Below are 25,022 nucleotides of genomic sequence, written 5' to 3' on the forward strand. Positions count from 1 at the left end.
ATTAAAGAATCCTAAAAAAAAAAAAAAAAAATCTAAACATTATGGCTGTAATGAGCGCCCGACAATCTGAGATAACAAAGAACAGTCTTTTTAACTCAATACTCCAAACACAGCAATCAACAGGAGAATATGACGGGATGAAAAAAAAAAACACATACCTGTAACCATAAACTATACTGGACAATAAACAGACAGAACTCAGGGTTTAAACACACAGAGAGAGTAATCAACATAAGTACAAACAGGTGAGTTAAATCAGTATCTAATTATGGCATAAAGAACACTGGCAAACCAGAACAGGAAACTAAACACTAAACTAAAACAGAACATACACATTACATTAGTCCCCCCTCCTGGAAGGTACGTCCCTGCGCCATAACAAGTACAACCAAGGAGGGAGGACGAGGGCTTTGGAGGAGGACGTGGGTCTGGCAAAGGGCAGGACACTGGAGGAGATGATAGAGGGAGAGACCAGGGCAGCGATTATGGTGGGAGGAGCCAGGAGCAGAAGTAGCCAGGTGGGAACCCAGAGTGCAGCCAGGAAGATGACCCACAACGGAGTCAATGGAGGGGGGAGCCATGGTGGATACTTGGCTGAAGACACCAGGGGGACAGCTGACGGAGACGAAGCCGATGGAGACCCAGGTAGAGCTGAAGAGCCGATGAACCGTTGAGCCCACGCAACACAGATGGCTCTGGAGACGGAGGTGGAGCCGCAGTGATGAGTGTCCGAGGTGGAGCCAGGGTGCCAGAGGACTGAGGAGAAGCCGGTGTGACTGAAGACCAATGTGGAGCTGGAGGGAAGGCGGAGCCAGACGGAGCTGAAGGGATGGAGGAACGAAGCATAGCATGGGCCCTTAAGTCCATGGCGCTGGCAGAGCGACGTCTGACTAAGGTGGAGCCGGGGGGACGAGGGAGCTCGGTGGAGCCGCAAAGACAGTGGTCCCAGTTGGGGCCGAGGAAGGGGGGAGCCGAGTTGGAGCCAACTGGTCGTTGAGGCGAGGTGGAATGATGGGCTTGCCGGCTGGAGGTGGAGCTAGGGGATCATTGTGCTGAGGCGGGGCTGGAGACTGGAAGGCCCAAGGTGGATCGGTGGATTGGCTCACACACCTGGTCAGACTCTCTGTGGGGCTCAGGCCCTGGGGCGATGGTATGCTCAGTCCTCTTTACTGTCTCGTGCATCGTGGCAGGCTCAGGCTCACTGTCTGCGGTGGGCTCTGGCGTTCGCTCCGTGCAGTGTGTGGTGACTGGCTAGGCTCTGGGGCTGGAGTGGGGCTGGTGATGTCCTCCGTAGTTGGACGGCTAGTAGGTCCAATTGAATAGGAAAGAAAATGAAAAAAAGAGGAAAGAAAAATCCTGTGTTAGGTTTGGTATTCTGTCACATTATGGCTGTAATGAGTGCATGAGCGAACATTCTTTAATTCAGTAATCCAAACACAGCAATCCACAGGAGAATATCACAAGGAGAAAATAACCACATAATCATAAACATACCAGACAATGAACAGTCAGAACTCAGGGTTTAAATACACAGGGAGAGTAATCAAAATAAGTACGAACAGGTACAAATTAAATCAGTTGCTAATTAGGGCAAAAAGATCACAGGCAAACCAGAACAGGAAACACAGTGAAAACAAAACAAAAACAGAACATACACGCTACACTGTTTTCAACATTTATAATAATCATAAATGTTTCTTGAGCAGCAAATCAGCATATTAGAATGATTTCTGAAGGATCATGTGACACTGAAGAGTAGACTGGAGTAATGATGTTGAAAATTCAGCTTTGATCACAGGAATAAATCTGTATGTTGCTCACAGAAAAAAAATGCTTATTTTGAATGGCAGTCAATAGAGAAAGATCCTTTTTAGTAGTAAAGGTCAAAGGTTCTCAGGGTCTAAAACATTATTATTTGAACTGACTATCAAAAATTATTACAGATTGTAGAAATTTGAAGCAGTTTATAAATAAAAGCTATGGTGCCGAAACAAGTAATACTAACAAGTCTCTGTTTCTCTTTCTGGCTTTGTCGTTACAGTCTGATGATCTGGATCCCTTCCAGGACATTTTAGAGGACAGTGCATACACTACTGATGTCGGCATTCCCAGTCCCAAACCAAAATTTCCGCCTTGCAAAGAAAGCAAAAAGGACCTGATAACGTAAGCAAGACTGATATGATCACCCACCGCACCATGTTTCACAAGCCTTTACACTGTTCTACTGTCGCTTCCTGTTCTACTTCTCTTCTTTATCTTCTCTCACTCTCTGCTTTAGAGCTCAGCAGTCCTGCATGCCACATGATCTGACATAAACAGAGTCAGGAGGCAGAGTACGCTTACTTGTATAATGCTTTATGGATTTTAAACATCATTTAATTTGACCTGTTCATTGCTCAGCTTCTCTCTAGGATGTGATGTGATTTTAGGACTTTAGCACTCTTGCAGACAGTGAAGCTAAACTGGAAACAATGAACAATAAAAACAGTATCATAGATATTTGGGCAACACTTTGCGTTAACCGCCAATCAGAGTTCATGTTCAACTAGGCACTTATGCATAGACTGTTACTGGACCCAACAGGTATACAAATTAGAGCTGTCAATTTAACACATTTATTCAATTATCTAAAGAGAAACAAATTTAGAAATGTTTCTCTGCATGATATATAATGATGATACAAGTGTTCCTCCTGATTTAGATCTAGCTATATTGTATTTATAGAGTTGGCTAGCACATATATCAGTATTGGTCGGTTTCATTCCATTAAGCGATTTAAATGTTGCTCAGTTTTGTTATATTAATAGTTTTTAATGTTGGCTGTTTTTTGTTATTTTAAGAGATTTAAATGTTGGTTTTTCATTGTTTCCTGTTCTGTTTCCTTTGTTGGCATTTTTATTCATTGTTTTATTAATGCACCTCACCTGTTTCTCATTTCTTTCATTGGTTTTCGTTGGTATATATTGAGCCTCTTTTTTGTTTGTTTTTGTTCCGTTCTCGTCAGTGTAAGATGGTTGTTCTGTTGGCATGTTTTGATATCATTGAATCCTAAATATTTTTGTATTTTTGAATGTGTAAATAATTAAAATTCAAATATATTCAAACCACGGTTTGACACAAGAAATTAACCCAAATATGGATCTAGCTGCAGGCCAAATCCTCCTCCTCTGGCAAAAAACTGAGCCCCAACTCAACAGGAATCAAAAGCCAGAGCCCACCGCAGACCCAGAGCCACAGAGAGCCAAGTCTAATCAGGTGCTTGAGCCAGCACTTACATCCCTAATGGAGCTCACCCCTGAGGGTACGTTCACCCCGGAGCCCCAAGTTTTGGAGTTTGTCCAGGAGCGAGAGCCAACAGTTCTTCAACCATTTCCAAGTATCCTTCTTCTTCCTGCACCAAGTCTCCTTCGTCGCCGATGCTCCCACCCAGCACCAAGTCTGATTTGTCGCTCAGCACCAAATCTGTGTTGCTCTCAGCCAGCCTCCCACTTTTTCCTCCTCTGCCTATGCCACCGGTTCTTCGGCCCTATCTCCATTGGCTCCCTTTGGCCCTTCGGCTCCTTCTTCGCTGGCTTCACCAAGCAGCTCAGATCCGCCTTGAACTTTCAGGTCTCCTGCTCCACCCTGGTGTGTAGATCCCCTGGCTCCACCTCAGCCCTCCGAGCCCGAGACTTCACCTCAGCCTGTCGACCCATCGTATTCACGTTGGATCCACACTCCCTCTGGTCCACTATGGTCCATCATCCATTAGGCTCCGCCGGGCTCCCTCATCACTCTGGCTCCACATTTTTCAGTTATTACCCTGGTTGTGCCACAGACATCCAGTCCTCCACCTACACCTCGTTCCTCCACCCCTTTGGCTTCCTTCCCTCCAGCTCCACCGTTTACCTCGCTCCTTCCTTCTCCACCTCAGTCCCACAAGCCTGTTGTTCCACCTCAGCCCTCCAGCCCATCGTGCTGCCCTGGGTCTTCATCTCTTTGGCTACTCATGGGTCTCCACCACACCCGGCTTCACCTCAGTAGGTCAGGCTCCTGGCTCCACCCTGGCTCCTCTCTCATTCGTTTCTACCATGGGCCTGCATCCAGGTGTTTCTTTTGGGGATCACTCCCTGGCTCTTACCACCATCATCCCCTTCCTGGCTTCTTCTTCTTCCTTGGTTGTCCCTTCTGCCACCTCTGCATCCCCCTCCTAAGCCCCCTCCCACCCTCCTGTTGGACTGTGGGTGATGTCACATTATGTCTGAGTTTTTGTTGGACTCTTATTGGTTTTTCATAGTTTCATTGCTTCGTTTTCGATTTCCTTGATTGGCATTGTTGGTTGTTTCTCATTCCTTTAATTGGTTTTCATTGGAATATATTTTACCTGTTTTCTGTCAGTTTTCATTCTGTTCTCATCAATGTATGATTGTTGTTCTGTTCAGGTTTTTTGATATTATTGAATATTTGGGTACTTTTGAGTAGTAAATAAAGACTTCGGCAGTTAGATCCGATCAGTTAGATGTTGTCAAATAGTCTGATGTGAGTTTAACATTTTCCAAGTTTAATTAGCAGTCATTTATGCAAAAATGTTGAGAAATTTAGGGTATGGGTTTCATTTTAATTTGTATCATCTTTGATCTGAGCCATAATTAGAATAATGTGATGCCGTCCCTTACTGTGGTTGAAAATGAATTTCCCACAATTGGAGCAATTCACACTTGAAGTAGTATCTTCATGTTTTTGTCAGTTGCGATTCGTTTGATTAATTAATCAACACATCATATAATTAATATATAAATATATAAATCAATTGGCAGCCCTAATAAAAACATTTCAGGTCTTTTAACGTTTCTAACATGTACCCCTGTAATGCACACAAAGGTGTTGTAATGCTCACATGGGGACTAGATTGAAGTGTTGCCATTTTTACCAGACTTTTTCTTTAACTTTTGGTAGTATAATATTTTGTTTCCTTTATTATGTTTTGGATTTTGGCCTTTCATTCTGTCTATTTTTTCTGGAGACAGATGTCCAACACCAGGGTGTGATGGGAGTGGTCACGTAACCGGTAATTACGCCTCACATAGAAGGTGTGACTCCATTTTTTAATGGTGGATTCAGTCCAATGAATTTATTGTTTTCAGCTTACTTCAACTATGCTGTCAGAAAGTTATCAGACTGCCTCTCCATGTTAACCCTTTCAATATTTCACCAGAGATCCTGGGACAAGTGCTAATTTCAAGAGAATAAAAACCATTAAAATGCTTTGCTATTCAGAGGGTTACTAAATACAGAGCAGATGTCCCTTCACTTCCACCATGGCTTTATTGCATTTGCAGTCCATTCTGAGTGGATTATGTATGTGTGTGTGTGTGTGTGTGTGTGTGTGTGTGTTTGTTTGGTTTTTAGTATTAGTAGCGTGTCTTACCACCAGTTTATATTGACTAAAATCTGAATATGCAACCTTTTAGTCTTTCAGGTTGTCCTTTAGCAGATAAAAGCATTCGGAGTATGATGGCCACCAACTCACAAGAACTCAAGTAAGTATCAAACTGTACAGTACAGATATGGCTCAAACTCAGGAATCAGTGCCATTTGTGCCTGAAAATGACATTTCATTGGTTATATTCTATTAGCAATCACCATCGCACACCTGCAGGTGATAGGTGCGTGGGAAATCGTTGAGCTTAATTGGTTACAACTGGATCTTTACGGTGATTGGTCATGTGATCATTCTAAATTTGATTCAGTTTGAATAGTTGTATATGCCTGATGAAGGTCGTGAGCCTGCGAAATTTGCAAGTATTGATAGTCACTTTTTTTTTTTAATTGGTTATATTCTAAAAGATAATGTTTTCACACTTCAGACCCAAAGCATCAGTGGCCACCATAGATATTGAGATGCAACTATAATGCAATGTACCTCAAAATACACAAAAATGAGTTTATCGACACCTTATTTTTAAAATATCACTTTGATGATAAATATGTGACTACAGCTTACTACGAATTATTACTGACCCCTGACATTCTCTTGTGAAATACAAGTACACTTTAGCATACTTTTAAGAGTATAAAAAAATTATATACTTAAGTGTGAACTGACACTTTTCAGACAATTAAATGCATAAAATGAGATGAAAATGTCTTAAAATTTATATTAAATGCAGTTAGGTAGACTAAAGTATACTTCAATATCATGTTTTTCATGTATTTAAATATACTTTTAATTACACATTTGTAAAGATGAAGTTGCATTTTAGTACATTTACAATATATTAACTTTAAACATAATACAGTTAAAATTATTATCAAGTAATTTACATGTGCTTATATTAGTCAACACATCACTGACAATATATTATTAAAACAATGATTGAAAATGTACTTTAAAAGTGTATTTAAATGTGTTATTAACACAGCCATGAAAATGTGCTTTCAATAATATTAAATTATCTGCAAGTAGTGTTTACTTTTACGATGTGAAGTTCACTACAAGTGCACATTCAATAAAATTGTTCACAAGGGTTGATAAGACTGTTATAAGTGTAAACATAAGTGTAAATACAGATCAAGACTGTAAGAGAAACGTATCTCTGTTTGAAGCATGTGGTCACAAAGACTTTGATGATGTCATAAAGATCAAACCATTATTTTTAATGGGGGAAATGTCACAGTATAACAGGGTTGAACAGAAGGTGCAGAAGCACATACAGTATATTACAGTGAAATAATGATATCTGAAAATAAAACATCCAAATTTTAGGTGGAAATTTTGTTCTGCGTTATCCATTGAAATGTAATGCTGAATGAGGATATGCAACAAAAAATTATATTCCAATGAAAAGCAATGGTTTTGTTTTTAAAGCACCATTTTGTTCACATAAAATCTATGACAAAAAAATCGATGTGCTATCATTCGTTATTAATGTAGGGGCTGCTAACACAACACCGTTCTAACAGCAAAATCCTTAACGCGCTCCGTAACGTGACACTATGAATATCATAAATAATAATATTAGTCAAATTACAATAGGCTATTAAGTCACAGGGACACACGGTTTTCTGAGAATGAAACCCAGAGTTTTTGGTTTCTCTTAATATTTTAGCACACATGCTGTTCTGAGGTAGATGGCAATGAATGAAGCTTTGAACATATTATGAAAGTTTTCTTAGAAATTACAGAAGCTCCTGAGGATTTAATCGCTTTTTAATTCAATTTAATTGATTTTGATTTGATGACACAATGACTTGAACGGAATGTGTGTTAAAACCAGTCAGGATAGTTAGAAAAAAGCTTACAGCAGGAATATGACAGTGCATACGCATATACACTGTTAAGATGTGAGCTCATTGTTTTGTATCAGATTATTAGGCCCATTTTTTTCTTCTTCTAATGACTCAATGAATGCACTGCTCCATGATGTGAAGCTTCTTCCCTTCATTTCAATAAGCAGTACATGACTTTTCCTTTTATTTGGAAGATTTGTGGAAAGGCTGTTGTGGGAGTTAATGATGATAACGTAAGGTCAGGGCTCTTCTTGTGCATGCTGGGCAGTAACAGGGTGTATTTCTGTCCCAGGTGCTCGACCCCGGGCTGTGACGGCTCGGGACATATTACTGGCAACTACGCTTCACACAGAAGGTAATGTACACACACTCCCTTGTGAAAAAGAAATGCATTTAATAGTACTGTAAGAAAAAAAAAAAAAACACATTTGCCGATAATATTAATGAAATAAAGGGTCACTTGGGTGTAATTAGAGTACACTTTCATATGTTTCTTAACACACTTGAGTACACTTTTAAAAATTGCTTCAAAAAAAATTTAAATCATTGTTTTAATCATCTTTTGTCATGCTTTAAAGATGTTAAAATTAAAGCACATGTAGAATAGAATCGGGCATTTATATAGCGCTTTCATATGTACTACTGGACACCCAAAGCGCTTTACAATCATGTCAGGGGATCTCTCCTCAACCACCACCAGTGTGCAGCATCCACTTGGATGATGCGACGGCAGCCACAGTACAACGGCGCCAGTGCGCTCACCACACACCGGATATAGGTGGAGAGAGGAGAGAGAGTGATAGAGCCAATTCAATGTAAGGGGATTATTAGGAGGCCATGATTGGTAAGGGCCAATGGTGTGTGGCCATGACACCGGGGTTACACCCCTACTCTTTACGAGAAATGACATGGGATTTTTAATGACCACAGAGAGTCAGGACCTCGGTTTAACGTCTCATCCGAAGGACGGTGCTCTTTGACAGTATAGTGTCCCCGTCACTACACTGGGGCGTTAGGACCCACACAGACCACAGGGTGAGCACCCCCTGCTGGCCTCACTAACACCTCTTCCAGCAGCAACCTGGTTTTCTCAGGAGGTCTCCCATCCAGGTACTGACCAGGCTCAGCCCTGCTTAGCTTCAGTGGGCAACCAGTCTTGGGCTACAGGGAGATATGGCTGCTGATTATGTATTATAATCAAGTACTTGATTATAATTTTAACTGTAGTTTGTTATTCGATGTTACATTTAAATTTCATTTATATTAAATCTACTAAATTACAATTTCATCATTACAAATATGTAATTACAAGACATACAAGTTTTAATAGAATGGCATTAAAGTCTATTTTAGTTTACCATAAATTATTATCAGTACAGTACACTTTGACAATACTTCGAAGACAATAGAAACAATTATGAAATGATATATAAAGTCCTTCTTAAGTGGGTCATAGAGCACTCTAAAGTTCAGCTTGTTGCATTTAATATAAATTTAAACTACTGTATATTATGTAATTGTAAATAGCATGCAATTAAGTGTCTGAAAACATTACATTCAGTATATTCTTCAAAAGTACATTTCTTTCTATAATAAGTACTAGTTTTAAATGTATGCTAAATGTACTTTTTCACAAGAGCTGAAGCAACAACAGCTTGTTTTTCCCCAGTTTGTCAGGATGTCCACGGGCTCGGAAGACTGGAATAAAGATAACACACAGTAAAGAGGACAAGGAGGACCAGGAGCCGATCAGGTACTCCAAGAGCTCCATCTGCTATAAAATGACAGCAAAACAATAATTATTTACATTCCTGGATGTAAATATTGCAAATATAGTAATTACCAGCAAGTTGTTCAAAATTAACCAAAGTTTAACATTAAAGCTGCAGTCCGTAACTTTTTTTGTGTTCAAAATGGACAAAATGTTTATAATAAGCGAGTACATCATGAATCCATTTTCCTTATCCTGAATCACTGCGGTACAACTATAATAAGTGTTTATATTCGTACTATCAACGTTTTTATTAATATTTTGAATGCCTGTCATTTTAATTTGAGTTAAAGTTTTAGTAAATTTGTTGGTTTTGTTTTTATTAGTTTTTCTTGGCAACTAGCTAAAAATAAAATGAGTTTACAATTTTTTTACATTTAATTTTATTTCAGTTAAAGTTTATTTTATTTCAAGTAACGAAAATGTAAAATGACATTGACTTAGTTTGTCTGGCAGAGATCCCGTGAAACAGTGGTTTGTTTGTGTTTGCAGGTGTCCGGTGCCTGGTTGTGATGGCCAGGGTCACATAACGGGTAAATATGCGTCCCACCGCAGCGCGTCAGGCTGCCCTCTAGCGGCCAAACGGCAGAAGGACGGCTACATCAGCGGCTCCCAGTTCACATGGAAGGCTGGGAAGACAGACGGCATGTCGTGTCCAACCCCGGGCTGTGACGGCTCTGGACACGTCAGCGGCAGTTTCCTGACCCACAGAAGGTGCTTTTTTATTTGCAGAGGAAATTATTTACACTGAAATATTTAATATTCAATATTTACTAATAGTACATTATTAAAATTAAAAGTTGTGGAGATGGTGATCTATCTATTGATCTTTTTTATATATATATATAAAAAAAGCATATGTTAATATTATTTTACAGGGCTTGCTCGTAAGTTGAAAAATTTAGGAGCGCATTAAAACCTTTAAAAACACATTTTTCAAATAAGTAGAATACAAAAAAGTACACAAGGTTTTGCTGAAGGTAATTGCTGAAGCTTTTATCATGGTAACCTATATGGCATCACGTACTGTATTAGTTTACAATAAAGTCTTGTCCTCCTAGCCGATCTTAATAATTTTTCCTCACAATAAAATTCTGAACATTTAAATATACAATAAAACAATACACACAAAAAATGTATAAAGCAAACAAATGTTTCAAACAGATTAAAGTGCAAAAGAACTATAAAGAACAGGTAACACTAGGTAGGTAACAATAGGTAAAACTACAATAAGGTCCCATTAGTTAATGCATTAAAGGGTTAGTTCACCCAGAAATGAAAATTCTGTCAGTAATTACTCGCCCTCATGTTGTTCCAACCCCGTAAGACTTTCGTTCATCTTCGGAACATAAATTAAGATATTTTTGATGAAATCTGAGAGCTGTCCCACTCCTCCATAGGCTTCTATGGGATCGAAACTTGCCGGCCCAGAAATGTTAGTAAAGACAATGTTAAAATAATCCAAGTGACTACAGCGGCTCAACCATAAGTTTATCAAACAACGAGAATACTTTTTGTGCGCAAAAAACAAACAAAAATAACGACTTTATTCAACTATTCATTTTCTTCTGTGTGGGCCTCTGAGTGAATTCACGTCGTAGTGTAACAGCACAGCGCTTCTGGGTTGTACGTCACCACGTAGGCTCACTATTGGCCGACGCTGGTCATGTGTGTGATGCGTGTGATTTACAACCCAGAAGCGATGCGCTGTTACACTACCTGAATTCACTCGACGAGCGATTCGTGTCAAGTAATAACCGTCCCGCTCCTATGAGCCTTCCATTTCTTCCCGAACTTCACACAGAGGTGAAGAAGTCGTGAAAGAAGCCATATTCACCTCGTATCTATCCTTTCCAGCTTTCTAATTATTTGAATGTGGAAGGATTGCACGAGCAAGGATATGTGAGGACACGTCCTGTTGAAGAGATTTTTGTGGGATACCTCTCTATGGGTGAATCCTTATCCTCTCTGAAGGCTTCGACCCTGCTGTCCAAGCCGTTACAGACCACCTCTCACTTAAATGTTAGGGCATATGTGGCAGCAGATCAGGCCAGTGGTGCCTTACACACGATGGCTGTGTTGCAGGCATACCAGGCGGATCTGCAAAGTGATTTGGATCAGGGTCAGGGACTGAAGCGATCACTGAGTTGCGCCGCACCACAGATCACCAAACAAAAAGATGCTGCCATTTGGTCGATCAATGGCGGCGATGGTGGCAAAGGAGAGGTATTTGTGGCTGAACTTGACGGATATCAAGGAGAAAGTGTTTCGCTCCGCTGGACCGAGCCCTAGTGGTTGGTAAGATTAGAGAGGCAAAGGCACAGTCAGTAGCTTTCAGAAAGTACATCCTGGGCCAATCAAAATCTCTGCCCAAGACCCAGGGCTGGAGGGAGAGCGTAGCCACTCGCGCACCTCCGAGGAGTAGAGCACAGAGGAGGCGGGACGCTAGAAGGAAAAGACCAGGTCTTAGGGAATTAATAAGAAGCAAATTGGTAAACAAGGTCAAATAAAGTTGTGTGTGGGGCACAAGCGGTTGTACCAAGCGTTTACATCAGGCCCCGAGGCTGGACTGATGATGTTACTGGCATACTTTGATTATATAACAAACTGCCTTCTGACAGGTCTGGCACAGGTTGGTGGTAGAGCTACTAAGTTCCTTCCCCATGTTTTTTTTTTTGGGGGGGGGGGGAGTATTTAAGTAAGGAAGCACTTGAGCATTTGGAACCAAGTAACAAGAAATCTGGACTAAGTTTTCATTACTTCATTATACAAATTTTTATGATATGGTTTGATTCCGAGGGTGGTAGCCTAAAGTGACCTAGGCTCCCTTTAGTTACTGCTTGGATATCCTTTAAGGAGAGAGCAATCTGAGTTAGTCCTCGCCAATCATGGTGTGATGATGGGCCGAAGTTGTTCTCCTTTGGTGGGAGCTAAACTCTCCAATGGTGGTTGGATTATTAAGCGGGTCTTTTATCCACTTTGAGTACTTCCTGGGGCCAGTTGTTCAAAAGTAAACTGATTGGATTTTGATTATCGGATTGGATCAAATCTTGAAAATGGGTTGTTCAAAAGGGAAAGAAGGAATCTGAAATCAGATTAGATCACGGAATCCAATCCTAGTTTTAATCTGGATCAAACCCTCAGTTTGTGTTGTTCAAAACTTGTCAAAACTTGTCAGTAGGATTTGGATAACTTTGATCCAAAAAAACAGGATTATCCTGATCCCAACAGGGGGTAGGATTTCAAGGTGGATTCCAGCAAGAAAATGTAGTAAATCTTGGTCAAAAATACAACATTTGTATCATGTAATATACACACACACTCATATTTTTATTTTGCTTTTGATTAGCTTAACTGTTAAAGTAATACATTAGAAGTAGACATTAGGCTACATATTAAGCCTTTCGGTAGCCTACTGTAAAGTAAAAAAGAGATTTTGGCGCCATTAAATAATCCCCAAACAGCTGTAAAAATCAAACAAAAATATTATATTTAATTCAAAGTGTTTTATCACTATTTCTAAACTACATTGGCACAATCATAAGAGATGAACCAGTCAAAAGCGAACACAAAGTTTTTTTGGTGAACGCTATACAAAACTTTTCTGAGAGAACGCAAAAGCACTGAAATATTTTTTTTCCCTATCTCATATTTTTTACATGACCATGTCCCTTTGGGGGTTCCGTAGAGCACCAGTAATCCAGATTTGGTAATCAGAAAAAATTTACATCCAGATCAGGGTGATCCAATCCAATTTTGCTTTGAAAACCCGGCACAAAAGTAAGATGGTTTACCTGATCCTGGATAGCAAAACATGGGATTTCCAAATCCAGATCATTCTGATCCAGATTAAACTTTTTGAAAAACTGGCCCCTCAAGGTGGATATTTTAGGGCATATTTTAGTTTGCTTCCCTCCCCAACTACTGTTGGGGTTTTAAGTAAAGGGTGTGGGGGGCATCCCTCCTTGGGGTCCCCCACTCCCTGTTGGAGCCTCAACCAATCCATGGAGAACCTAACATGCTGAGGTAATTTGCCTTATAGCATCCCTTCTTGTTATTGGGCATCTTTTTGAGTGCTGGGAGTCTTTGGATCCTGTACAAGTCTAGGCAGGATAAGAGCACTTTCCCCCCAATTGTTCTCGGGTAGTAGAGCTGAAGCTCCCCTGCGAACCCCTAGGGGTTTGAGTTTTAGACTGAGGATAATGAGTCATTATTCTTGCAGTTGCTGTATATGCTCCCATGGAGGTAGCAATGGGGCAAGTATTCCCTATGAGCTGTGTCAAACTAGAGATGTTGACATAGCTAAACTGTATGACTGTAACCATGGTTCTCTGAGAAGGGGAACGAGACACTGCGTTTCGTAGACATGCCTCAGGCCTGCAAGCACATCTGATTCAGACAAAGAAGTTGATGATGTACATTGTAGGCACCCTCTTATACTCATGGGCGCTCTGGTAATAACGTCATAGACTGTTATCGGCCAATGAAACTGGTGCCTGAAGCACGTGTGCAAACACTACAGTCACGCTGATGCCGTCCCCATAGCATCAAACCAAGACGCAGTGTCTCGTTCCCCTTCTCAGGGAATCATGGTTACAGTCATAACCTGAGACCTTTTTTAATTAAAAGTTTGGCAATACTGTAGATATTTTGCAAAATAGGTACATTTTATGACCAACATGCACTGCTTCAAATCAGATGCTGATCGGTCTGCACAGTGCCATATGAAATTAAACATGCCTATTAAAATCAATACATGAGGTCTATCATCCATTCAAAAGAGACGATAGCATACACCTGAAAGGTACACACATTCTTTAAATGATGTGATGCCATAAAAGCAAACTAAATCCGGGCTGAATTATTCCACTCAATATTAGCCCATGGGAATGCTTATAAATAATGAAGATGTTTGAAATGTAATATTGTCTATTATTAAATGTCTATTACATTAAATAATAACAATAATAATAAAAAAAAAAAATATGAATTGTAATAATTGTTCCATTAAATATTAAAATATTCATCAACAATTGACCCAATTCTCATCAACAACCCCCTGACCCAATTCTTAGTGGTACATCTAACCCCACTTTATCTTTTCAATTTACTTTAATTCATTTTTTTTTAAAGACTAAATCAAATCTCTCATTAATAAAAATACAAATAAAAACATTTTATGTCCAACATAATAAAAATACACAGATAACTATTATGCAACAACAACAAAAATATAAGTTATCTTCAAAACCATTCAGATTAAAAGACAAGTTTAAAAAGAGAATAACCTTTCAATAAATGTGCTGAGATGAGATCTAGTGTCATCTGTGGGCAAGAGGAAAATGAAAAGGAGGAAATCTTACTCCAGAGAGTAACATCTTTTATCTTACCGTAAACAACAGCTTCAAGAATAGAAACAGAGTGAAGGGAACAACAAACAAGAAGACGACCGTAGTGTTCAGGATCTGCACACGATACATTCACCATGCTATTTATACACTAACAGAAACTCAGAAACAGATGGTACCATAGCAGTGCTTTCAGGGCTACATTGAGGATGGAATACTAGTGAACTTCATACTGTGCTACCGAATACTCTTATTTAGCATAGTATGTATACACATACTATATATCAGGTGTTCTTAGATCTGGCCCTCGAGGTCCACTTCCTGCAGAGTTTAGGTCCAATCTTGAATCTGGACTCCCCTGTCTGTAGGTTTCCAGTACTCCTAAAGAGCTCGATTAGGTGTGTTTGATTAGGGTTGGAGCTAAAACTCTTCAGGAAAGGGGACCTCGAGGGCCAGAGTCGAGAGCCCCTGCTATATATTTACTACACTATTTTTATGGGTTATTTCATGCATACAAAAAAATGTACATACTGTGCAGTGAACAGTGTACATACTGCAGATACAGTAAGAATAATACGATGGTATGCTATTCTAAACAGCTGTGAGTCCGGTCAATATTTAGGTGAGAGCGCCCTCTGCTGCCCTGACAGGGATGTAGCAGGTACATTAATGACAACAAATAATGACTATAGGTTTGTCAACTTCTGCAAAGAATCTTGTTCTTGTTTTTTTTAATGAAAATATAAGAAACTTACCACTTATACTACTGTTCAAGTTTTTTTTTAAAGGTTTTTGAAAGAAGTCTCTTATGCTCACCAAGGCTGACCATTTGATCAAAAAAATAAATAAAAAAAGTAAAAATGTTCTATTTGATTATATGTTAAAATGTAATTTATTCCTGTGATCAAAGCTTTATTACTCCTGTCTCCATTGTCACGTACTCCTTCAGAAATCATTCTATCTTTTCAGAATGGCCTTTATTTGAAATATAACTCTTTTGTAAACATTATAAATGTCTTTACCGTCACTTTTAAAGCATCCTTGCTCAATAAAAGTATTAATTTCTTTCCACAACAATATTTTACTGACCCCAGACTTTTGAACGTTAGTGTAAACTGTTTGAGACTGAAGTAAGCCATTAGTAGTATGTAACTGCTGACCACAAAAACAAAATACTACACAGTCACAGTCTCTTTTTGGGGAAAAGTGTTAATAATTCATATTTCATGCTCCACATTCTCCTTTCTCTCATTTTTCTAGTCTCTCTGGTTGCCCACGTGCCACAGCGGCGATGAAGAAAGCCCGACTATCAGGAGTGGAGATGCTCACAATAAAACAGCAAACAAGCAATGGTAAAGAAAAAGTCTTAAATCTCACATTACACTGGAGAACTCAAAACCAGTCACCAAGACTTTTCAAAACATGCAAGTAAAAATGCAAATTATGACAGTCTCTCCATGTCTGTAATAATACCAATTTTAGATAAGTGGTTTTTAATGCCTGGGAATAATTCAAACCATCCAAGAGTTTATGCGAACACATATGAGTACAATTATAGAGTAAGCATGCTGTAAAATGATAGGGTGTTTTTATGTACAGGTATTTGCTTTTTCTGCTATATATCAAGTTTGTCTGTTCTCACTCTAGGTTTAGACTGTGATGCAGATGTTAAACAGCTGGATGAAGATGTTAAAGATTTACATGAATCAAATTCACAGGTGGAGGCGGATATGATCAAACTTAGAACACAGGTGAGGGTATTTCTAGAATGATTTCCATATGCGAGTATTAACTAGTGGTCAAAAGTTTGGAATTATTATGATTTGTTAATGTGTTTGAGAGAAGTATTCGCTCAGTTGATCTTTGAAAATACAGTAAAAACGGCAGTATTGTAAAATATTATTCTGTTTTTAAGATGTAAAAATCATGGTTTCCGCTAGAAATAAAATATAATGATAATCATAAGAACCTTTATTAATAATTGAACTCCTGTAGGAACTAAGTTCAGGAATAATTTAGTAATAATTGAACTCCAATAATAATTTCCATCACAGAAAATATTCCAATTATTCCAACGTTTTGACTATAAAATTTGTGGTATCTAAAAAGTATCTGAAACTTTAATATTGTAATAACCTTATTTACAGCTAAAATACATCAATAAATAGTTGATAAATATCGTGATTGTCACAAAGATGAAGACGATGAAGATGAGAGTCCACAGGTTCCAATAAAAATGTCTTTAATAATAAAGTAAACTCAGGTAAATACAGACGGTGTAAGAGTGTGCGTGAAACAAACGCTAAAGGCCCTTGCGATTTTTTTTTTTGACGGACGAAAGTTTCGGAGGCAGTGTACAAAAATTTTGATTGACATAACGTGAGGTCATATTTATTTTTGAACATGCGGAAATTTCGGACGCGAATTTCGGACTCAGTGTGCAAGGGCCTTAACACTAAAAACGACCGACAACTGAGAGTGAGCAGGGAGGAACTTAAATACTAATGGTGATGAACTAAATGAATAACAGCGCTGATGACTGAGCGTTAGTGTCCATGGAAACAGATGAGTGGCGGGAAACTAAGACAAAGGAACACATGTGACTAATGAATACAAACTAAATGTCCATGAAAGCGAAATTAAGAACATACAGTATATACACGGTCACTATTTAAAAGTATGTTGTTTTGTTGTTGTTGTTGTTTGTTTGTTTTAAAGAATGTAATAACTTTATACAGCAAAGATGCATTAAATTGATCAAAGTTGACAGTAAAGACGTATAATGTTACAGAAAAATTCTACTTTAAATAAATGCTGTTCTTTTCAAATTTCTTTTTGTCAAAGAATCCTGAAAAAAAAAAAGGTTTCTACAAAATATGAAGCAGCACAACTGAAAAAAACAAACAAATAAACAGTAAATATTTAAACAATAAACAGGTGAGACGAAAAATGTGTGTGTGTGTGTGTGTGGCTCAGTACATTAGGGCTTACAGTGTAAATGCAAAATGTGTAATAAATCAAATTTCAATCCCACAGTGTACTATAGTCTTAGTTTAAACATTATGTTGTCATACTATGAAGACATTTTTATCAGAATTAACAAGTGTGTCGATTCATGTCCCACAGATCACCACAATGGAGTCTAATCTGAAGTCCTTAGAGGAGGAAAACAAGGTGATTGAACAGCAAAATGAATCTCTCCTGCGTGAGCCGGCCAGCCTCAGGCATTCACTGATAAACAGTTTAGCTAATATCCAGCGACCGCAGATGGTAAGGGACCATGCCCATCAGAATGAGGACAAGTCCTGGACAAAGAGCATATTGCTTTAGTCTGTTCATTTAGAAAAATCAAGAAAGAAATGTGTTAGGGCTTGAGGCCGCAGTTCTGGGCTCATTCGGTAAATTGAGCCTGTGCTATCAGCACTACGGCACGACCGGGGTCATTTCAAACCAGTCCATACAGTACGTCAAAAGTTGTGGCGTCAACTGGTGTAAGCTGAATTTGACGTATTGTTATTGCCAGAGTTAAGGGGAACTCGCTTTGAGTCTCTTTAAAATTAGGCTCTGCTAAAACAAACAACAACAAAAAAACATAAAAACAAGTTTGTAGTATATACCATAAAAGTTGGTTTGCTGGTCTTAGTTTGTCTCAAAGCCTGGTTTTAGTCTAGTTTTAATATGGTTTATTCTGCAGCGAGTTATAGCTTAAAAACACTCAGCTCTTCAATCACTTTCATTCATCACTAAACCAATTTATACCAGAGATTATTGATATACTAGTATTGTTTTTGTTAACTATAATTTTTTTTATTTTTAGTCATTTTGTTTCTGTCATTCTCTTTTTATGTCTATTTAGTAATTATGAATTATTTCTACTATTTTAGAATTATATTTTAATTCATTTAGTTTTAGTAGTATTTCAGCTTAAACTATACTAGCTGAAATAAAATACAATTTTAATTTAATGTTAATGTTTATGAAGTAATGAAAATGTACTTTTAGTTGATGATAATAACCCTGGTTTATACGGAACGATTTTAGGTCGACATGGCTATAAAACAGATTTCTTCCATTGCGCTCATTTTGTCTTCTTTTACAAAGTGATACCAAATGAATGAATGAATGAATACAAATAAATGTAATCTAATTTGATTTCACCACCAAAAACATCATAGCAAGAGAAAATAAATGTGTTTAGCTTGACTGACTGGTTTCTTAAAAGATTTAGATGAAGCCCATTCTCAGGAAACAGTGACGTTAGTGACATTTTCTCTCGTTTTCCCCATTTCAATCCCACAGTATCAGAGCGTTAATCACCACAGACTCTCAGTCCCCACAGCCTTACAAAGTATGAATAGTTGATCATTACTCAACCCTAAACCGCCTTCAACCAGTCACAATAAGCTTGGAATTTAAATGCTTTTAATTGGAATACATAACAATTCTTGTGGTATCATTCTGGGGTTTTATGAAATATGAATTAACAGTTTTTCCCTGTTACATGTCTTTGTAAAGGTCTATGCCAAAATATCATACAGCTTCACAGCAATTAGATTTTTTCCTTCATAACAGAGCTGAAATTGAGCTTGATGAGGTCAATGTAAGTGTAAACATAATAAAACATAGTGATACAAATAGTGAATGCATGATAAATGGATTAGGGACATAGAAATATTTATAATAATAATAAATAAAATCATTTAGAAAGTCAGTCCTTGGGACATAAATGGCATCATGTCTTAAAGAATGTTGTCTTAGACTGGGTGTTCAGACAGTGTCCTGATCTTATCTGTATTGAACACTGTCAGCTAATACGGTTTTATTTTTTCTTCTAGAAATCACTTCACAAAGAGCCTCCAGTCAGACACAACAGCTGTTTACAGCTGCATCAGAGAGTAAGTCCACAGTTTAACTCTTACCCTCACCATACATATGAGTATTTATATGCTTTCAATATGTCTGTCAATTTTAAACTGGCAGAGCACAGTTGGTGTTGGTCATGGTGAACGTCATTATGATTTAATCTTTCATTGATATGTCCACCTATACACATACATTGTGTTGTTCATGGTTACTACCATGTTAGTACCTACCTATCCACCTGTCTATAAACCTACCTACATATCTATCTAACTATCTACCTGTCTACCAACCTACCTACCTAGCTATATATCAGCGTACCTTTCTACCTAGCTATCTACCTATCTATACCTACCTACCCACCTATCTACAGTATAAACCTACCTATTTACTGATCTACCTAAATACCTATCTATCAAACTACCCATCTACCCACCTATCTACCCACATATCTGCCCACCTATCTACCTACCTATCTTCCCACCTATCTACATATCTACACACATATCTGCCCACCTATCTACCCACCTATACCCACCTATCTACATATCTACACACATATCTGCCCACCTATCTACCCACCTGTCTACCTACCTACCTATCTTCCTACCTATCTACATACCTACCCACCTATCTACATATCTACACACATATCTGCCCACCTATCTACCCAGCTATCTACCCACCTATTAACATACATATCCACCTATCTTCCTACCTATCTACCCAATTACCTATCTATCTACCTACCCACTTATCTTCCTATCTATCTGCCCACCTATCTACATACCTACCCACCTATCTACCTATCTTCCTACCTATCTACATAACTACCCACCTATCTACTTACCTATCTTCCTACCTATCTACCCAACTACCTATCTATCTACCTAACCACTTATCTTCCTACCTATCTACCTACCCATCTTCCTACTTATCTGCCCAACTATCTACTTACCTACCCACCTATCTATCTACCAACCTACGTAAATAACTAACTAAAACATAAATAACATATTTGCTTTTAAAAATTATGCCGATCTTGTCCCTGATAGGCAGAACACATGATTTAGACTGAATAGACTTCTTATAATAAATCTTACAACTAAACTCAGTACTGTCAAAGCAATTAACAGCCATTAAAGTAAAAGGCACAAAATGCCCAACACATTGTTTTCAGATCTCTATATAAAAAAATAAAATATAAAAAAAAGCCATTAAAATTGGAATCTTATGACACCCTTTTGAAATAGCCCATATGTTTTTGGGTTATTTATACTACAGCAGTTATATTGATTTATTTGAAATTTATTCCATTTTAATTCTCATTTCTTGAATTCAAATTCTAAATACAAGTCTGCATCCTGTTTGCCCCTCAATACCAGAAACTGAATTAGAATTTCAATACTTTAGATTTTTTTTTTAATATAATTTTTCTAAATTCTCAAAAGTGTACAACTCAGATTCATGCGTTGTTGTCATCTTCCACATACTGTATTTCATCTGACAGGAGCTTTCCTCTGTGTTTCACAGGAGCCAATGAGCGAACAGAGCTTTGACGCATATGTGACCACGCTAACGGACATGTACACCAATCAAGATCAGTATCAGAGCGCAGAGAACAAGGCCCTGCTAGAAAATATCAAACAAGCAGTACAAGGCATTCAAGTCTAGCATCTCAGAATGAAGGGGCCACTTTCCTACAACGAAGGAACACAGGGAACAAAAGACACTTTCAGAAAAAAAAAAAAGAAGAATAATCATATGGGATGCCTCACGTTTTGCTGTTGTAGTTTATCGAACAGTGTTAAATTCATGTTCTTTTAAAAAAGTGTTATGCTGACGAAACATAATTTTTCTTTGGGTTTATTTTTCTGGCCGTGCTTTTAAAAAAAAAATCTGCAAAATAGTTTTGGAAAGCATTCACATTTTGTACGTTTTGTAACGTGAATCATCCTTCTCGCTGCTCATTGATGCACCTTTTAGTGTACATTATACAACAGTAATGTAACCACTACTGAACATTAGTTTGTGATGCTTGCTGAAAATCACAGAGCTCAGTGAAAGATCTACTGAAAGATGATTGGTGCTGTTTCTTTTTATCATTAATATCAACGGTTACACTTTTTTTTTTCAATAGTCTACTTTAGACATTCTACTAACTTTGCAACTGCATGCCAACAAACTCTCAGAGTGTTAGTAGACTGTCAGGTTAGGGTTAGTAGAATAAGTTGGCGTAGTTGCAAAGTTACTATAGTTCTGTCATGACAACTCTCAGGAGATTGGTATGGTAATAGAGATTGGCATAGTAATGGATATGGAAATGTTAATGTATTTGGTCTTGGTGGAACAGATCTGTTACGCTGCAGAGCAAGTACTTTCTACAGCCAATACATTCACAGACCCTGCTGTGAGCAAGTAAGACAAGCTGCTGCACATGTAACATACATAATCCCCGTAGCAGATCTATACAGGTGGAGCTGGGGAAGAGGAGGGTTTCTGAAAGCGCGCTGCAAACTGATAACAGCAACACTACCGGTATTTGAATGTTGAACTGCAGCTCATTGGCCGCTGATGCAACAGCAACCAATCAGCAGCGCTATGTAGAAAATGATGTGATCGCTACCAAATGAGTTAGACCTATCAGCCTGAGCCATCTAGAGTTTCATGACAGAACTAGGAAATCAGTAGAATTTCTGTTGGGGAGCATCAAAGTAAAGTGTGAGCAGATATTAAGCAGACAGTCTACTAATACTCTAATGACTGCTAGTTGGCATGTAGTTGCAAAGTTACTTATAGTTAGTGGACCTTCGAAATAAAGCATTATACCATATCAATGATCAATTAAAAGGATGTGGGGGAAAAAACACTGGTGTTAAAGATCTGGAATGTGAATGTTTTATGGTAAGTGTCATGACAGGGAAAGCTAATGGTGAAGTTCCTGAAAGTGCTTTAACATGCAAACGGAAACGCTTTGATTATTTGTGGCTTCGTCATTTAATCTGCATCAGTGTAACGGCATTAGCAGCTCTAACATCGCGCCACATACGTCTTCACTCGGTCTATTCTTGAAATTACAGTAGCCAGAATGGAACTGTCTCAGCAATATTTGACTAAACCGTGTGTATAAAAAAAACAATAGAGAGAGAGAGATGCAATCTATGTGGTGGGTATATGCAATTTCATGTTTGTAAACAGTGGAAGCTACAGAATCTTTTTACTATATGTAAATGATTGATTTTTATATAAATCTTTTAATACAAATGTTTTAAAAGGAAGTGGAAATTAGGTTTAGAGACGGACGATGCTGCGCAGGGACACCTTCGTTTCCAATGCCCGGATGTTTGTGCAGTACGGAAACTAACGCAGAAGGAATCTGAAAAGAATACACACAGTAAAGACAATGAAAAACGGGACCTACAGGGTTTTTGCCCCCACTTTTTGTGCCAGAAGACTATTTGCACTTATCCCACCTTCGGACGATGTGCAATCTCCAGGTGTCTCTTTGGCACGAGGAAGGCGCGATGACAGACGTTCTGCGGTTTGACGAGAGATTACAGGGATTGAGATATTCATGAGGAAAATATCTTTACAAGAAATATTGTGCATTTTGAAATAACGATGCTAGTTCGTCTAGTATGTTCTGTATCATACAAAATAATCCCCAGCAGCACTTTATGTCTAATCATTGTACAAAATCATAAAAGAGTAGTCAATCAAAATAAAGCATTTTAAGAAGAAAATGTCCCAGTGCGATGGGATCGGTGGTTATAGAGTCATCAGTAGAGTTTGAGGGGGTCACCCCTGATTTCCATTGTACTATTAGCTGTAGCAACCTTGTTAATACCTTATTGAGAGCTAACGCAAAGGTGCTTGTACTTCACTGGATCTCATCCATTGTACAAATCGGCCCTTTTTCAGGGCTCCATCATTCATGCACAGCATCACATCTGCAGCTTTCTGCCAATATAGTAATGCTTTCAATAGAGAAATAGCTAGTATGGGTTTTTGAATCAATTATCGTCATCATCGGTACAATGGAAATGGGAATTTAAGCACAAACATGCTGCTCATTTACTGTTGATGCATAATATTGACTTTTTTTTTCTTTTTTCTTTTTTTAAAGGATATGTGACTAATTACCCAAGGTAAAACAAAAGTCACGTATTAGAATGCGATTTTTCATATGAATTATTGTGAATTCATGAGTTTATTTATCTGGAATTCTTCATTTCAAGGTTGATTTGTTTAATCATCAATGAAGACGGGATTTTGTATAAACTATTGTGCTCTCTGTGGAACTGGAGTTTGATTTATTTTTGTACGATACAGCATGAATTTGTTGACATTTTAATTTTACTATAAATGTGTGAGATCACAAGTTGCGGTGAGTTTTCATTTTTAAATTGTGGAAATTTGTACAATATTTGTCATGCTGGATGTTGACACATCGTACTCTGAATAAAGAAAATGGTGTTGCCACAGACTCGAGTAGACATCTTCTATGATTTATCGGAGAAGAAGAAATGCTTAAAACGATACAGGCTTCATAAATGGATGTTTCATGCAAATCCTGCGTGGTATAAGAAGCATGCGATTTCCTCTAATAAAGATCTCTGTTTATGTGTTTGTTATTTATTTTAAGCAGCCATGAACCAGTAAAAGAGTACCAGTAAGGCAAACAAAATCTTGTTTTAAATAATTTGCATCATTTTCATATATGTGCATGTTTAACCTTTGTGATGAATAGTGCATGCTTCACTTTCATCCATTATCTCACAATTTTGACTTTTTTTTTTTTTTGAGTGAGGGAGTGAGTATGCATTATGCAACAAACAAATGGTTAAAATTGCAAAATGACGTTTCATGTTTTACAGCAGCAAGAGGAATTTAGTGAAAATGACAATTTTGTGTAAAAATCGAACTTTTGGCAGTACAAATCAAACGGTGCCCGACAAAATATAAAATCATAACAGTGGGTCAAGACAAAAGCATTGCACTGTGGGAAAGCAATAGTGCTCCACACAGCGTGATCAATGCATACACAATATATTGATAAGCCGTGCACAAGTATTGTACTGTTCCATTGTGAACAGACTCTTATTATGAAAAGCGTATACTAATATGACAGAAAAGCAAAAACTATTTAAATGCATAAAAAAATACTGTTCTTTTGTAGAATATCACAGAAGTAAAATGGCAAAATTATTGGTAGGCTAATATAGGCCTATTCAATTATAGACTTATATATATTCACTAAAAATGAATTAGCCTAATTTGTTCTTAAAATGTAGTTAGACCCTATTTATTTTGAGTACTAGATCATGGGTTTTCAATCTTTTAGATTCAATGGACACCCAAAAATGATCATCCTCATGTGAGGGACCCCCATCCTAAACTTTAAAAGCAGGTATTAATAAATAATTTTATACTTTTCAATTATAAATACATGTGGAAAGACCTATTCTCTCTACTCTAGTAATGTAGGCCTACTGTAATATGTTATCCAAATCAAAATGTGTTTATTTTTTTTATTTATTAAATTAAATGTATTTGTTTAGTTAATTAGCTCTTTATATTATTATTTATTAATTTTGTATAATTATATTATTTTTACAGTGCTTTTCTCTAAACTTTTTTCCTGGACCCCTTTGCACTTCCTCGATTATGGTTGAATCCCAGTTTTGCATACTCAGACTACGTACTTCGCAAATGCCGGTTCTTTGAAGTGTGTAGTAGGCAAAAGTTTAGTAGGATGGGCTTTTATCGTGCAC

General features: G+C 37.9%; 1 protein-coding gene across 6 annotated transcripts in view; it reads left to right on the top strand.

Moving 5' to 3' along the window:
* myt1lb (myelin transcription factor 1-like, b) overlaps positions 1-21,032 on the top strand; it is a 139,216-nt gene extending 118,184 nt beyond the window's left edge. For 2 of the 6 annotated variants that reach the window (XM_084393872.1, XM_084393873.1), the window contains 10 exons: positions 2,042-2,163; positions 5,451-5,519; positions 7,562-7,624; positions 8,939-9,022; positions 9,533-9,754; positions 15,649-15,740; positions 16,036-16,139; positions 17,515-17,658; positions 19,224-19,283; positions 20,782-21,032. In XM_084393872.1, coding sequence (XP_084249998.1) covers positions 2,042-2,163; positions 5,451-5,519; positions 7,562-7,624; positions 8,939-9,022; positions 9,533-9,754; positions 15,649-15,740; positions 16,036-16,139; positions 17,515-17,658; positions 19,224-19,283; positions 20,782-20,922 — 1,101 coding nt within the window. In that variant the 3' untranslated portion in view covers positions 20,923-21,032. The remainder of the gene's footprint in view (positions 1-2,041; positions 2,164-5,450; positions 5,520-7,561; positions 7,625-8,938; positions 9,023-9,532; positions 9,755-15,648; positions 15,741-16,035; positions 16,140-17,514; positions 17,659-19,223; positions 19,284-20,781) is intronic. The other 4 variants (XM_084393875.1, XM_084393876.1, XM_084393874.1 and 1 more) reach the window with 3 other exon arrangements.
* Positions 21,033-25,022: the final 3,990 nt, after the last annotated feature.

Source organism: Rutilus rutilus, assembly GCF_951802725.1.
Source record: "Rutilus rutilus genome assembly, chromosome: 21".
Taxonomy (NCBI): domain Eukaryota; kingdom Metazoa; phylum Chordata; class Actinopteri; order Cypriniformes; family Leuciscidae; genus Rutilus; species Rutilus rutilus.